This window comes from Chiloscyllium plagiosum, chromosome 13 (genome assembly GCF_004010195.1).
Source record: "Chiloscyllium plagiosum isolate BGI_BamShark_2017 chromosome 13, ASM401019v2, whole genome shotgun sequence".
In the NCBI taxonomy this organism is placed as follows: domain Eukaryota; kingdom Metazoa; phylum Chordata; class Chondrichthyes; order Orectolobiformes; family Hemiscylliidae; genus Chiloscyllium; species Chiloscyllium plagiosum.
The window spans coordinates 43,965,455-43,979,621 of NC_057722.1; the positions used below are offsets into that span (position 1 = coordinate 43,965,455).

Below are 14,167 nucleotides of genomic sequence, written 5' to 3' on the forward strand. Positions count from 1 at the left end.
CTTACCTTTCCTAGAGTTAATCCATCTATGTGGCTGTATCTGAGACGTCCCCCCTTCCTCTAACTGCCATCCATCACATATCATTACTGTTGCAAATTCCTCATTGCCTCTAACTGTCTCTCTAACCAATCCATTCGATCTGATAGGATTCGCAACCAACCGCATTTATTGCAGATATAATCCGCAGTAACCCATAAACTCTCCTTAAACTCCCACATCTGACAAGAAGCGTATATCACTCTACTAAAGGCCATTTTTGCTCCTTCACAATCTACAGACCTAGAAAATAACACCGTCTTATTCGTCTACAAAACACTGCCCCAGGTTAAATTAATAGTTATGGCTTATATTTTAAGTTTAATCAAGATACATATCTCAAAAAACATATAATCAAGAAAGAACCCACTCTACTCACTACTGCAGACTTTCTCTAGGCCACACTTAAAACAATTCACTTGTTGTTTCTGTGTTGTGAGTTCGCCCAAACAGTTCACTGTCAACGGGGGTGGTACCAGGGGACTGGAGAGTAGCGAATGTTGTGCCCCTGTTCAAAAAAGGGAATAGGGATAACCCCGGGAATTACAGGCCTGTTAGTCTTACTTCTGTGGTAGGCAAAGTAATGGAAAGGGTACTGAGGGATAGGATTTATGAGTATCTGGAAAGATACTGCTTGATTAGGGACAGCCAGCACGGATTTGTGAAGGGTAGGTCTTGCCTTACAAGTCTTATTGAATTCTTCGAGGAGGTGACCAAGCATGTGGATGAGGGTAGAGCAGTGGATGTAGTGTACATGGATTTTAGTAAGGCATTTGATAAGGTTCCCCATGGTAGGCTTATGCGGAAAGTCAGGAGGCATGGATAGAGGGAAATTTGGCCAATTGGATAGAAAACTGGCTAACCGGTCGTAGGCAGAGAGTGGTGGTAGATGGTAAATACTCAGCCTGGAGCCCAGTTACAATTGGAGTTCCGCAGGGATCAGTTCTGGGTCCTCTGCTGTTTGTAATTTTTATTAATGACTTAGATGAGGGAGTCGAAGGGTGGGTCAGTAAATTTGCAGATGATACGAAGATAGGTTGAGTTGTGGACAGTGAGGAGGGCTGTTGTCGGCTGCAGAGGGACTTAGATATGATGCAGAGCTGGGCTGAGGAGTGGCAGATGGAGTTCAACCCTGCCTAGTGTGAGGTTGTCCATTTTGGAAGAACAAATAAGAATGCGGAATACAGGGTTAACGGTGGGGTTCTTAGTGAGGTGGAGGAACAGAGGGATCTTGGGGTCTATGTACATAGATCTTTGAAGGTTGCCACTCAGGTGGATAGAGTTTGTAAGAAGGCCTATGGAGTATTATCGTTCATTAGCAGAGGGATTGAATTCAAGAGTTGTGAAGTGATGTTGCAACTGTACAGGACTTTGTTTAGGCCACATTTGGAGTACTGTGTGCATTTCTGGTCGCCTCACTTTAGGAAAGATGTGGGAGCTTTGGAGAGGGTGCAGAGAAGATTTACCAGGATGTTGCCTGGAATGGAGAATAGGTCGTACGAGGATAGGTTGAGAGTGCTAGGCCTTTTCTCATTGGAACGGCGAAGGATGAGGGGTGACTTGATAGAGGTTTATTAGATGATCAGAGGAATAGATAGAGTAGACAGTCAGAAACTTTTTCCCCGGGTACAACAGTGTGTTACAAGGGGAGATGTCAGGGGTGGGTTCTTTACCCAGAGAGTGGTGGGGGCATGGAATGCGCTGCCTGTGGGAGTGGTAGAGTCAGAATCTTTGACCTTTAAGCGGCAATTGGATAGGTACATGGATGGGTGCTTAAGCTCAGACAAATGTTCGGCACAACATTGTGGGCCGAAGGGCCTGTTCTGTGCTGTATTGTTCTATGTTCTATGTGAGAACAAAGTCCAGTCTGGTTCTGTTCAAGAAAAATGCAGAGAAGGCTTTCAGGGTATTTTTGGAAGGGGCTAGAGGTACAGATGGTTCCCTTGCCTATGTCTAATCTAATGTTACCAGTCTTGATGGAGCCCTGAGTCAATCTTGAATTTTTCAGGATCACTCCCTCCTAACAGTACCTTGTATTCCACACAGAACAACAAAAAAAGATGAATTGCACTATAATAGAAATTCTCCACCTATTGGAAGGACCACATGACTCAGTGGGGCTGTGAAGGGAAATCTGGGGTCAACCTCATGAGGACGTAGACGTGCAGGTAACGAAACTGTGTAAAGTGAGGGGCAGTGAATGTTCAATATTGTGCCACCACTTCAGTCAGTCTGTTCTTCCAAAAGAACAGAACATACTCAGGAATAGTTGATGAAGGAGTCCTGATCATATGCTGGAAAATATAATTTTTGTGAGCACGACAATATCAGGCTATTTTTGAATAGTCTGACAGAAAGCAGAGAGTAGTTGTAGATGGAAAGTATTCTGCCTGGAGGTCAGTGATGAGCGGGGTCCCAGAGGGCTCTGTTCCTGGGCCTTTGCTCTTTGTAGTTTTTATAAATGACTTGGATGAGGAGGTCGAGGGATTGGTTAGTAAATTTGCAGAGGACACAAAGGTTGGAGGTGTTGTCGATAGTATCGAAGGCTATTGCAGGCTACAGCACAATATAGGCAGGATGCAGAGCTTGGCTGAGAAATGGTAGATGGAGTTCAGCCTGGATAAATGCGAAGTGATGCATTTTGGAAGGTCGAACTCGAATGCCGAATATAGGATTAAAGGCAGGATTCTTGGCAGTGTGGAGGAACAGAGGGATCTGGGTGTGCAAGTACATAGATCCCTCAAAGTTGTCACCCAAGTGGACAGGGTTGTTAAGAAAGCTAATGGTATTTTGGCTTTCATTAACATGGGGATCGAGTTTAAGAGCCGCGAAGTTTTGCTAAAGCTCTACAAATTCCTGGTGAGACCACACTTAGAATATTGTGTCCATCTCTGGTCGCCATACTATAGGAAAGATATAGAGGCTTTGGAGAGGATGCAAAGAAGGTTTACCAGGATACTGCCTGGACTAGAGGACTTGGCTTATTAAGAAAGGTTGAATAAACATGGACTTTTCTCTCTGGAGAGGAGAGGAGGAGGAAGAGACGAGACCTGATCGAGGTACACAAGATAATGAGAGGAATAGATAGAGTCAATAGCCAGAGACTTTTCTCCAGGGCTGGATTGACTGGTACATGGGGTCATAGTTTTAAAATATTAGGAGAAAGGTATAGAGGAGATGTCAGAGGTAGGTTCTTTTGCAGAGAGTTGTGAATACATGGAATGCATTGCCAGTGGTGGTGATGAAAGCAGAGTCATTAGGGACATTTAAGCGACTGCTGGACAGGCACATGGATTGCAGTGAGTTGAGGGGTGCGTAGGTTAAGTTATTATATTTTACATTAGGATTAAACCACTGCACTACATCGTGGGCCAAAGGGCCTGTTCTGTGCTGTACTTTTCTATGTTCTTTGTTCTATGTTATATTGCTTTCTAAATTTTAACACAAACCTTCAGATGTTAATAAGTTAGTTTATGCACTCTTCAATCCATTATTAAAACAGAAAAGTTTACTTATGCTCTGACCCACGTTATTTATCAAAAAATTAACTAGTCTGCAATATCACAGATAGAAATGAATCCACAGGATTCTCTGATGACTAAGCAAACAGTTGATCTACAATAGAGCAGCAAAGTCCAAAGTTCATTAGTTGAAACTTAGAAGTTTAGCACAGATTCTAAAGTTGTACTTGTGATCCTCGTCCAAAGATGGGAATTACAAAACATCAGCTGAGGCTTCAAGTTCCCAGCTGCTACCCACTGCACAGTTTTTCTGTGGTCAACAGCAGAACTGAAATGTCTCTGACACTTCAAAGTGCAAAGCAATATAATGGATTTGAGGCAGGATGTGAAGTCTTAATGTACAAAGCATTTGACTTCACTGTGGAAAGCTGTATTTTTTTTGGTCTGTATTTATTGACATAACTATTGAGATTGGTAAAGTAAAAGGAAAATTTGTATTAGCAGCTGATTTTCCAATTTACAAACCAGAAATTACATCAAGAAACAGTAACTATTCCTAATTCCATTTAACTTACAGTCAGAAGTGTCAGAAGACCCATCATGACTCCCAACATTATGTAAAGGTTATTAGTTAAACCGCCTGCCCACATGGGCCCCAATATTGTGGCAAGTCCTCCAATTGAACGGCGCAATCCTTGACTGAATCCTGCAAAGGAAAAGGATGCAATGGGATTTAGTCATTCATGGAGAACAGGAAGGTAAACTTAAAATGTGTTGTTGGAAAAGCGCAGCAGGTCAGGCAGCATCAAAGTAACAGGAGAATCATTGCAGGTCAAGAAGGCGGTGCTGAGTCTGAGGGTTGGGACTGAGAAAAGGTGGGGGGAGGGGAAATGAGAAAGCTGGAGAAATCTGCATTCATCCCTTGTGGTTGGAGGGTTCTTGGGCAGAAGATGAGGTGCTTTTCCTCCAGGTGTCGTGTTGCCATGGTCTGGCGATGGAGGAGGCCAAGGACCTGCATGTCCTTGACGGAGTGAGAGGGGGAGTTAAAGTGTTCAGCCACGGGACGATTGGGTTGGTTGGTGCGTGTGTCCCAGAAGTGTTCTCTGAAATGTTCCGCAAGTAGGTGGCCTGTCTCCCAAATGTAGAGGAGGCCACATCGGGTGCAGCGGATGCAGTAAATGATGTGTGTGCAGGTGCAGATGAATTTCTGATGGATATGGAAGGATCCCTTGGGGCCTTGGAGGGAAGTGAGGGGGAAGGTGTGGGCGCACGTTTTGCATTTCTTGCGGTTGGAGGGGAAGGTGCCGGGAGTAGAGGTTGGGTTGGTGGGTATGTGGATCTGACGAGGGAGTCGCGGAGGGAGTGGTCTTTCCGGAACGCTGATAGGGGTGGGGAGGGAAATATATCCTTGGTGGTGGGGTCTGTTTGGAGATGGCAGAAATGATGAAGGATGATACGATGTATCTGGAGGTTGGTGGGGTGCTAGGTGAGGACCAGTGGGGTTCTGTGCTGGTGGCGATTGGAGGGGCGGGAAGTGGAGGAGATGTGGTGGAGAGCATAGTCAACCACATCTGAGGGGAAATTGCGGTTTTGAAGAAGGAGGCCATTTGGGTTGTTCGGTATTGGAATTGGTCCTCCTGGGAGCAGATGCGGCGAAGGTGAAGGAATTGGGAATATGGGATGGCGTTTTACAGGGGGCAGGGTGGGAGGAGGTGTATTCTAGATAGCTGTGGGAGTCAGTCGGTTTATAGTAAACGTCCATGTTGAGTCGGTTGTCAGAGATAGAAACGGAGAGGTCTAGGAAGGCGAGGGAGGAGTCTGAGATGGTTCAGGTAAATTTGAGGTTGGGGTGGAAGATGTTAGTAAAGTGGATGAACTGTTCAACCTTCTCGTGGGAGCACAAGATAGCGCCGATTCTCCTGTTCCTGTGATGCTGCCTGACCTGCTGCGCTTTTCCAGCAACAAAATTTTTAAGCTCTGATCTCCAGCATCTGCAGTCCTCACTTCCGCCAAGAATGTAAACTACCTTCTCAAACAAAGTTTGCATTATTTTAGAAATACCATAATTAAAAATTACAACCTGCATTTTAAGAGTTTGGGAAAACATGGTCTAGTTGCAATTTACTGACAAGGGCCAGTTTTTACACAAAGTACAGAAAAGTTAGCGCTAAAAGACAGAACATTTAAAGCCAATGGGCCCTACAGAACACGAGAGGATAATGGCCAAGTGGAATTATCACAGGACTGTTGATCCAGAGACCCAGGTAATGTCCTGGGACCTAGGTTCAAATCCTGCCACGGCAGATGGTGGAATTTAAATTCAATAAATTTCCAGAATTAAGTTTCTGATGATGACCATGAATCCACGGTCAATTGTTGGGGAAAAACCCATCTGGTTCACTCATGTCCTTTAGGGAAGGAAACTACCTTCCTTATGTGGTCTGGCCTACATGTGACTCCAGACCTACAGCAATGTGGTTGATTCTTAACTAGGGATGGGCAATAAATGCTGGCCTAGCCATTGACGCCCTCATCCTATGAATGAATAAAAAAAACAATTCAGGTTCTGGCACTGCTATAAATTTATATTAGCAAAGCCAATCGAGCAATATCTCTCTAGCCTATAAGCCTTGGATCGGCTCAGATATGGGGAACATCTTACCACGAGGTAAACGTCAGACCTCAAATCAGGTATAAGGGGGACCTGGACTCAAATATAAAACTGAATGCTCTTTAAAACAGACAACAGAGATACTGAAATAAATGGGCCAGAAAGATAGTACTCAATTTGAAAAAGAAAGTGGCATATTGGATATTAATTGCTACGTGGTTGTAACAAAAAAGGAGCATGTTTGGATTGCATGCTGCAATTAGGTATCTGCTTAGTGCAGGCATGTAAAAAGACAGCTCTTAAAACTCTTGTACTGTGGAAGTTTAACAACCTCAGTGAGAATATCTACGTATTTCCCTGGGCCCTGAAGATCCCTAGTTTATTACCCTTAAGATGCTATAGGAGTCTGTTGAAAGTGTGCATGAAAGTGGAGTGTAATAATAGGGAAATACCAACTGGCAAATTAATTACCCTGGGCCTGCAGATTCAAATTTCAGAAGACCTCAGGTATCCCCCTGTTACAACTACTAGGATCCGTTTAAGAACAGTTTACAAGCACTAGGAATAAGCCCAGTGGGAATAAATAAATTTGCACAAATTATCCAACCTGGCATGCTGTTTCATGCAACAAAACTACTTTTATTGAAGTTTAATGTCAAGAAATATCTAGTTTGCATTTGTGAAGATGCAAACTAGATAAATAGATCCTTCCACATTTCCTGACTAAACTGCTGCTTCCTTAAGGAGAACTCTTCTGAGGGTTGTCAAGACTGAAACACCATCTTCCCCTCATCATTTTCCCTTCCTCCTGCTTCTGGTTCACCTTGATAATGAAGACTTAAGCACAATATCAATATCAAAGGACTGCATGACAGAATGATACAAAAAAAGACTTCCCTTCCTCAAACTATTGACAGTTAACATCCAGAATCCTGTGGTAGAAAACTATTTTGTCAGCTATGTAACTAATTGTTTCGTTGTAGCTGTTTTAAATATTAGTGGCTATGTCAGAACAAGCCAAGCATGATCAGTCTGGTCCTACAATCCTCTACCATGGGCTACTTTATTTATAGATAAGAGTTGGGAATGAAATGATGCCACAAGAAGCCCTACTGCTGATGACATTACTTTGCACATGGATGATGTAAGTGGCTTTCCTTCGTCTAATTAGTGAAACAACACCACGGTTTACAAGTTCAAAATTGCATTATTAAACACAAATTCTTAAAATGTGGTGCTAATAATGTTAAAAGGACTTTTGGAATAATTGGTGATAAAATCATGATCCCAGCTGATGGTAATACTGGGAAAGTCAGATCGTGAAGTGAGAGTTGCCTTGCATAAAATAGTTGTCAGTCATTGAACGTATTAAGAGGCTCTCTATTTACTTTTAGCAAAAAAAAAATCAAAGTTCACTACACAGAAAAGATAAAATTAAATTACATCATAGAAGAAATATTTGTAATGGCCTTAATACAAATACCAGAAGAAAAGCTACAATTCCTTTACCCTCAAGAACAACCTTAAATTTCTCTTACTTAAATCTCAGTAATGGCTACTGCTATGTCTCCACTTTAAAATATCTTGATTAGTTGTTACGGCTTTAGATGGTTTCTGAAGTATCCTTCTTTTGGATCTTCTAAACAGTTGTAGGGAAAACATACGAGTTTCCCATACCTAGCTTCCAGCAATTTACTGCTTCTGGAGTTTTTTTAAGCTACTCAAAACATTTTTCCCAGCCTGGTTTTGAAGACTGGTATATTAACATCAACTTTTCATTCTGGCTGGTTCTGACTTTCGACGATAGTGAGACATGATTGCCCATGCACAAACATGATTGAGTTTTTTGAGGAAATAAAGAAGAGGATTAAAGAAGGTAGAGAGGTGGACATGGTCAATATAGATTTCAACAAGGCATTCGATAGGGTCCTCATGGTAGAATGGTTCACAAGGTTAGATCACATAGACTCAAGGGAGAACTAGCCATTTGGATACATAACTGGCTCAAAAGTAGGAGACAGAGGGTGGTGATGGAGGGTTGCTTTTCAGCCTGGAGGCCTGTGACCAGCGGTGTGCTGCAAGGATTGATGCAGGTCCACTGCTTTTCATCATTTATATAAATAATTTGGATGTGAACACAGGAGGTATGGTTAGTAAGTTTGCAGATGACACCAAAATTGGTGGTGTCGTGGACAGCAAAGAATGTTACCTTAGAGTAAAAAAAGGACCTTGATCAGATGTGCCAATGAAGCAAGGAGTGGCAGAGCGAGTTTAAATTTAGATAATTGTGAAATGCTGCATTTTGGAACGGCAGTCAGGGCAGGGCACATACACTTAATGGCAAGATCCTGAAAAGTGTTGCTGAGACCTTGGAGTGCAGGTTCATAGCTCCTTGAAAGTGGAGGCACAGGTAGATAGGATAGTTAAGGTGGTGTGTGCTATGTTTGCCTTTATTGGTCAGTGCATTGAGTATTGGAGTTAGGGGGTCATGTTGCAGTTGTTTAGGACAGTTTGGGAATACTGTGTGCAATTCTGGTCTCCCTCCTAAGGGAAGGATGTTATGAAGCTTAAGAGTTCAGAAAAGATTTACAAGGATGTTGCCAGGGCTGGAGGATTTGAGCTATAGGGAAAGACTGAATAGGCTGGGTCTATTTTCCCTGGAGCATCAGAGATTGAGGGGTGACCTTACAGAAGTTTATAAAATCATGTGGGGCATGGATAGGGTGAACAGCCAAGGTCTCTCCCCCAGGGTAGGGAAGCCCAAATCTAGAGGGCATATGTTTAAGGTGAGAGGGGAAAGATTTAAAAGGCACCTAAGTGGCAACTTCTTCACACAGAGGGTGGTGCATGTATGGGCCAAATGCTAGCAAATGGGACTAGATTAATTTAGAATGACTGGTCGGCATGGGCGCGTTAGACCGAAGGGTCTGTTTCCATACTGTACAGCTCTATGACTAAATTGGATTCATGTCACTAGGTAGCAACAGTTCTTTTTTCTCTTTTACCTTTGTTTCTAATGCACTGAACTGCTTACTTCAAACTCTACTCCAACACAGTAAATCTTCACTGTAAAAACCATATTTTTCTACATTTCTTTCTGGACTTTTGGTTGTGTACTGAACGGGAAAAGGATTGCTTTAAGAACCAAACATTATGAAAGGGTTTGCTACACATCTCGAAATCAGGTAACTAACACATTTTAGGTGTTGTTCACACTGCTCCTTGTCAATTCGTCAAGTTAGGTTAATTGCAAACAAACTGACATCAAGGAGTGTGCACTACCTTACCCCCCCAGCCCACCCCCTTCCCATTTATCTCTCCACCCCCTCGGCTCACAAGCCTCATTCGGCTCTTGCCCGAAACATCGATTCTCCTGCTCCTCCGATGCTGCCTAACCTGCTGTGCTTTTCCAACACCCACTCTCAACTCTGATCTCTAGCATCTACAGTCCTCACTTGCTCCATAAAGTGAGACTTGGCCAGCAACAAGTGGCTAACAGCTCTGTGGAGTGCTGACCATCTATTGAAGACTAATCAATAGCCTTTTATCTATCAATAACCTTGTGATTGACTCCTCAGCAGCTGAACAGTTCCATGGACGTGAACAATCTGGCTTGAAGCCATGAAAGGGAAGATGCTTTCTCTCTATCGCCGCACAGAAACATACCTAAAGCAAGCCAGTTTATTTTCTCTCCAACATTGCTGGGCTTTTAACCAATAGGTCAAAAACTTCATAATTTGTGAACTAGTTGCTCCAAACCTCCTGCAAGGGAAGTGAAAGTACCTGAAGCAAGGTTGAAAATCTGCAAATCTCGGTAAACAGAACAAATCATCCTTTTAAATCCTGTAAACAGGGACCATTGAATTGCTTTTCCAATTTTTCACTCCAAACACAATAATAATTCATTTTGTCTGCTAGAGGAACTTTATTTGGAATAGTGTGAGCAGTTTTGGGCCCCATATCTAAAGATGGATGTTCTGGCTTTGGTGTGGCTCCAGAGAAGATTTACAAGGATGATCCTGAGGATGTGGAGTGGTTCAGGACTCTGGATCTATATTTGGTGGAGTTTAGGACGAGGGGTGATCTGATTGAAACTTACAGAATACTGATCGACCTGAATAGTGTGGATGTGGATAAGATGTTTCCACTAGTATGAGACCCAACAGCACAGCCTCAATGAAGGGACGACACTTTAGAACTGGGATGAGGAGGAATTTCTTCAACCAGAGGATGGTGAATCTGTGGAGTTCATTGTTGCAGAGGTCACATCATTGAGTATACTTAAGGCAGAGACAGATAGATTCTTGATTGGTAAGACGATCAAAAGTTACAGGGAGAAGGCAGGAGAATGGGGTTGAGAAACATGTCAGTCATGATCAAATGGTGAAGCAGACCTGATGGACCAAATGGCCTCACTCAACTCCTAAATTTTATGATCTTATAGGAGTTAGGGTTCTAACTAAGAGTTATATATCAACCATTCTTAGGTCTTTACCTGCAGCTAAAATCTAATTACTTGTATCAAATAGAACTTCTTAAGTACAGAAACCTGGTCTTTTGTTTTACTGTCAAGCTGGGTCTAACAAGGCAGGTAAATTGGGTGACTTTTGCACACTTCATTAAAATCCTGAACTACTATGACCTTTCAGGGAATAGTGGAACTTCATTTCCAGCACTTCACCGCATGAGGAATAACATCATTGAAAATATGAGCATCAACAAACTTTAACCACCTCTGCACCAGTTAACACAAATTTAAAAATGAAAGTCACACTATAATTCCCCTTACGCAGACCATATCAAAATACAAATTAAACTTAAAGCAATACATAGATCTGTCCATGTTAGAACTCAACATTCGAAATGGTGATAATAATAGTGAACTTTCATCAAAAGACACAAAACATAATTCCCGAACCTGCAAGCTACAACAAATTAGTTATGCTAAAAATGGTGTGCCATGCTTTGTGGGTGTTAGGATACAATAAAACCAAATGCCAACATAAGCACTCATCATAAAAACTGGGAGTGGGGAAGAGAAACCACACCCACTGACCTTGTGTTTTCTCTGCTGTAACTTTTGAAAACAAAGACACTTGAGAAACTGCAACAAATGGCAACCCCAGAATTTGGAGAAACACACCTACCACAAACTCTGTTAGCAACATGGCAAAACTCCCTGCAAAGAGACAAAAGACAACAGGTTCATACTTCTAAAACAAGTAAAAAACATTTACACATAATGGATTCCAATAAAGTGCAATTTATTTGAATTAGTGGTACCATATAAATAGTATAGGAGCAGCTGGAATGGTGGCTATTTATCCTGAAATTTTATGAAGTGGTGCACTAGTACTATCACTGGATTAACAACCCAGAGGATAAGCTAATGCTCTGGGGATAAGATTTCAAATCCAACAATGGCAGAAATGTGAATTCAATGAAAACAAGTTTAAATCGAGCTTAATGTCAACCATATAACCAGTGTTGATTGTCATAAAATTCTCTCCCGTTCATCAATGTTCTTTAGAGAAATAAATGTATTGTGCCTTTGTGATTCCAGGCCCACAGAAATGTGGGTGACTCTTAAAATGTTCAAGCATGGCACTCAGATTGGGGCAATTAGGGACTGGAAACAAATACTCATCCAGCCAGTGACAGCTACATGCCATGGCCAATTTTGTTTTTTAAAAAGTAAAGCAATGGTCCTGGAGCTGCACCGCCAAAGATTCAGCAAGTGGGAATCAATGTTTGATGACCCTGATCATCTTCCAAGGAAGAATTTGTTTCTACAATGGAGTTGCAGTGCACTGGAAATCTGAAGTCGAGAGTATGGTGCTGGAAAAGCACAGTAGGTCAGGCAGCATCCGAGGAGCAGGAGAATTGATGTTTTGGGCAAAAGCCCTTCAAAATGTGGAGCAGAGTCTCAACATCCACATCAAGATCATGTGAATTTAAATACACAGTCATAATATATAACTGTGTTTTAAGTTTACCATTACACTTAACACCTATATGGACTCATCATGGATGTTTAAAATCAAAACAAGTAAAAATGTTTTGACTTTTTTTATTATTTTAAAAATTGTACAGTACATGCAAAATCATTGGATTCATCACTGAAGTTTATTCTGTGACCTACCTGTTTAACATCATGCAGAACAGAAGCACACATTTCATCTTGTTTGAATTCACTTCAATTGTAAGGGCTATGCAAAATTAATTAATTGATATGTAAATACTATTGATTCTAAATATCAATCACTCAATAAGTATACTGACAAACAACTTGGAGGAGTAGCGGGCATCTTCGAGAAATTAAATCTTTCTATACCAGAACTTAAATTTGCATGAGGAATGTTTTATTTTAAACCTAAGGGAAAGTAAGAAAAAGAAGTAAATGCAACAAAACTCTTACCTTTTGGATTTGCCAGGAAAATTAAACACCAAACACAAGAAATATTACATATAAGAAGACCCACTGCCAGGATTACTCGATCAGCAAACTTCGTGCTTAACCACCTCACAAGAAAGAATCCAACTATCACCTGTAAAATACAAAAGTTAGAATATAATGCCAGAAAATAATTCTACAATGCTCATCTGGTCTAACATTAAATGTCATAATTAGATAATAGCTGTACTTAGATTGGAGTTTTGTTTCTTTTACCAACATTTAAGTAAAGCAGCTTGTAGAATTCCATACAATGAGTGTATGATAATGTAAATTAGCTCAAGTTCAGACACTATCCACAAAGAATGTAACTACTGCCACCAATGACTATATAGAATTATAATCTTAACTCAAAGTTGTTTAATCCAGATGTCATAATCCAATTTTTTTTTAAATTCCAGTTTGCTGTTATGATGAATTACTGGATAATGTTTAATCTTAAAAAATTAAAATTATAAAATAAAAATTACATTATTATTACTCATGACAAGTATTTCAGTCTTTCAATTCATGTGTTTAATTCCAGTGTTTGGAATGTGAGAGTCAGATAAAGTTCTAAGTAATGAAGAATTTAATTACAATAAAGATTGCATTGAGTGCAAATTCCAATTTAAGAAGGTAACATTCTCATTTACATACTTAAATCAATTCCAAGTAGATTTAACAAATGTTCTGTTTGATAGAGTTATCGATGCTAGCAGGCCTTCTTTTCCAAGGAATTATTTTATGCTTCGATACAGTCGGACCACCCAAAATATACTGTCAGAATTACTATAAATGATTGATTAATAAAGGCAAAGTGCACCATACTTCATCATGACATGAATTATTACTTACTTCTACTCCACATATACAGTACATCAAGCTGTTCTCCAATTCACCAAATTGGAAATACTTCTGTGTAATAGGAGTAACCATTGTCTGAAATTAAAATTCAGCATGTTAGGTTAAACATCTTCAACGTGTTTTGCTCCACAAGTAAGCAGAGATACATAAAACTTCAAAACAGTTGTCCCGAAAAGTTCTGAAGAATTGTGTTATTGTTAGGATCCCAACTGATACTACGTCAGACTCCAGAATTAAATTTGGCCTAATAGGTCATATTTTCTTTTAATTTAACCAGGCAGTCTTTCACTGAAACATAGACCGTCAATTTAGTTTTAAAACTATGTGCTTAAGATAGAAGTTTATTACACAACAGAAATATAAATAAAATTAAGCTATTTACATAGAACATCACTTGAAAGATTTCGAAACTCAAGACAAAATCTCATCTACTTGCAACACTATCATATTACATATTTTCAAAAATCCAAAGAGTTTCCTTTCCTTTTAAATCTATCAGTTTGACTTAACCAATTCTTCTCAGTTCCGGCCCTGAGAGTTATCAGGCCTTTAGCTGAAAAATGTGTTGCTGGAAAAGCGCAGCAGGTCAGGCAGCATCCAAGGAGCAGGAGAATCGACGTTTCAGGAATGAGGAAGGTGTGCCAAGCAGGCTAAGATAAAAGGTAGGAAGGGGCGTTGGGAATGCGATAGGTGGAAGGAGGTAAGGAGAGGGTGATAGGCCGGAGAGGGGGTGGGGGCGGAGAGGTCGGGAAGAAGATT

The 14,167-nt window shown here is 40.9% G+C and overlaps 1 protein-coding gene across 2 annotated transcripts in view; it reads right to left on the reverse strand.

The window, feature by feature from the left end:
- Positions 1–14,167, reverse strand: part of LOC122555953 (major facilitator superfamily domain-containing protein 8-like) — a 73,522-nt gene that overhangs the window by 10,319 nt on the left and 49,036 nt on the right. The window contains exons 8-11 of one of the 2 annotated variants that reach the window (XR_006313401.1): positions 13,400–13,483; positions 12,527–12,656; positions 11,256–11,287; positions 4,073–4,203 (exon numbers count right to left, since the gene is read on the reverse strand). Coding sequence is in view for 1 of the 2 variants with exons in the window: in XM_043702254.1 (XP_043558189.1) it covers positions 4,073–4,203; positions 11,165–11,287; positions 12,527–12,656; positions 13,400–13,483 (468 nt within the window). In the remaining variant the exon portion in view is untranslated. Of the gene's footprint in view, positions 1–4,072; positions 4,204–11,164; positions 11,288–12,526; positions 12,657–13,399; positions 13,484–14,167 lie in introns of both variants that reach the window. The other variant, XM_043702254.1, reaches the window with a different exon arrangement.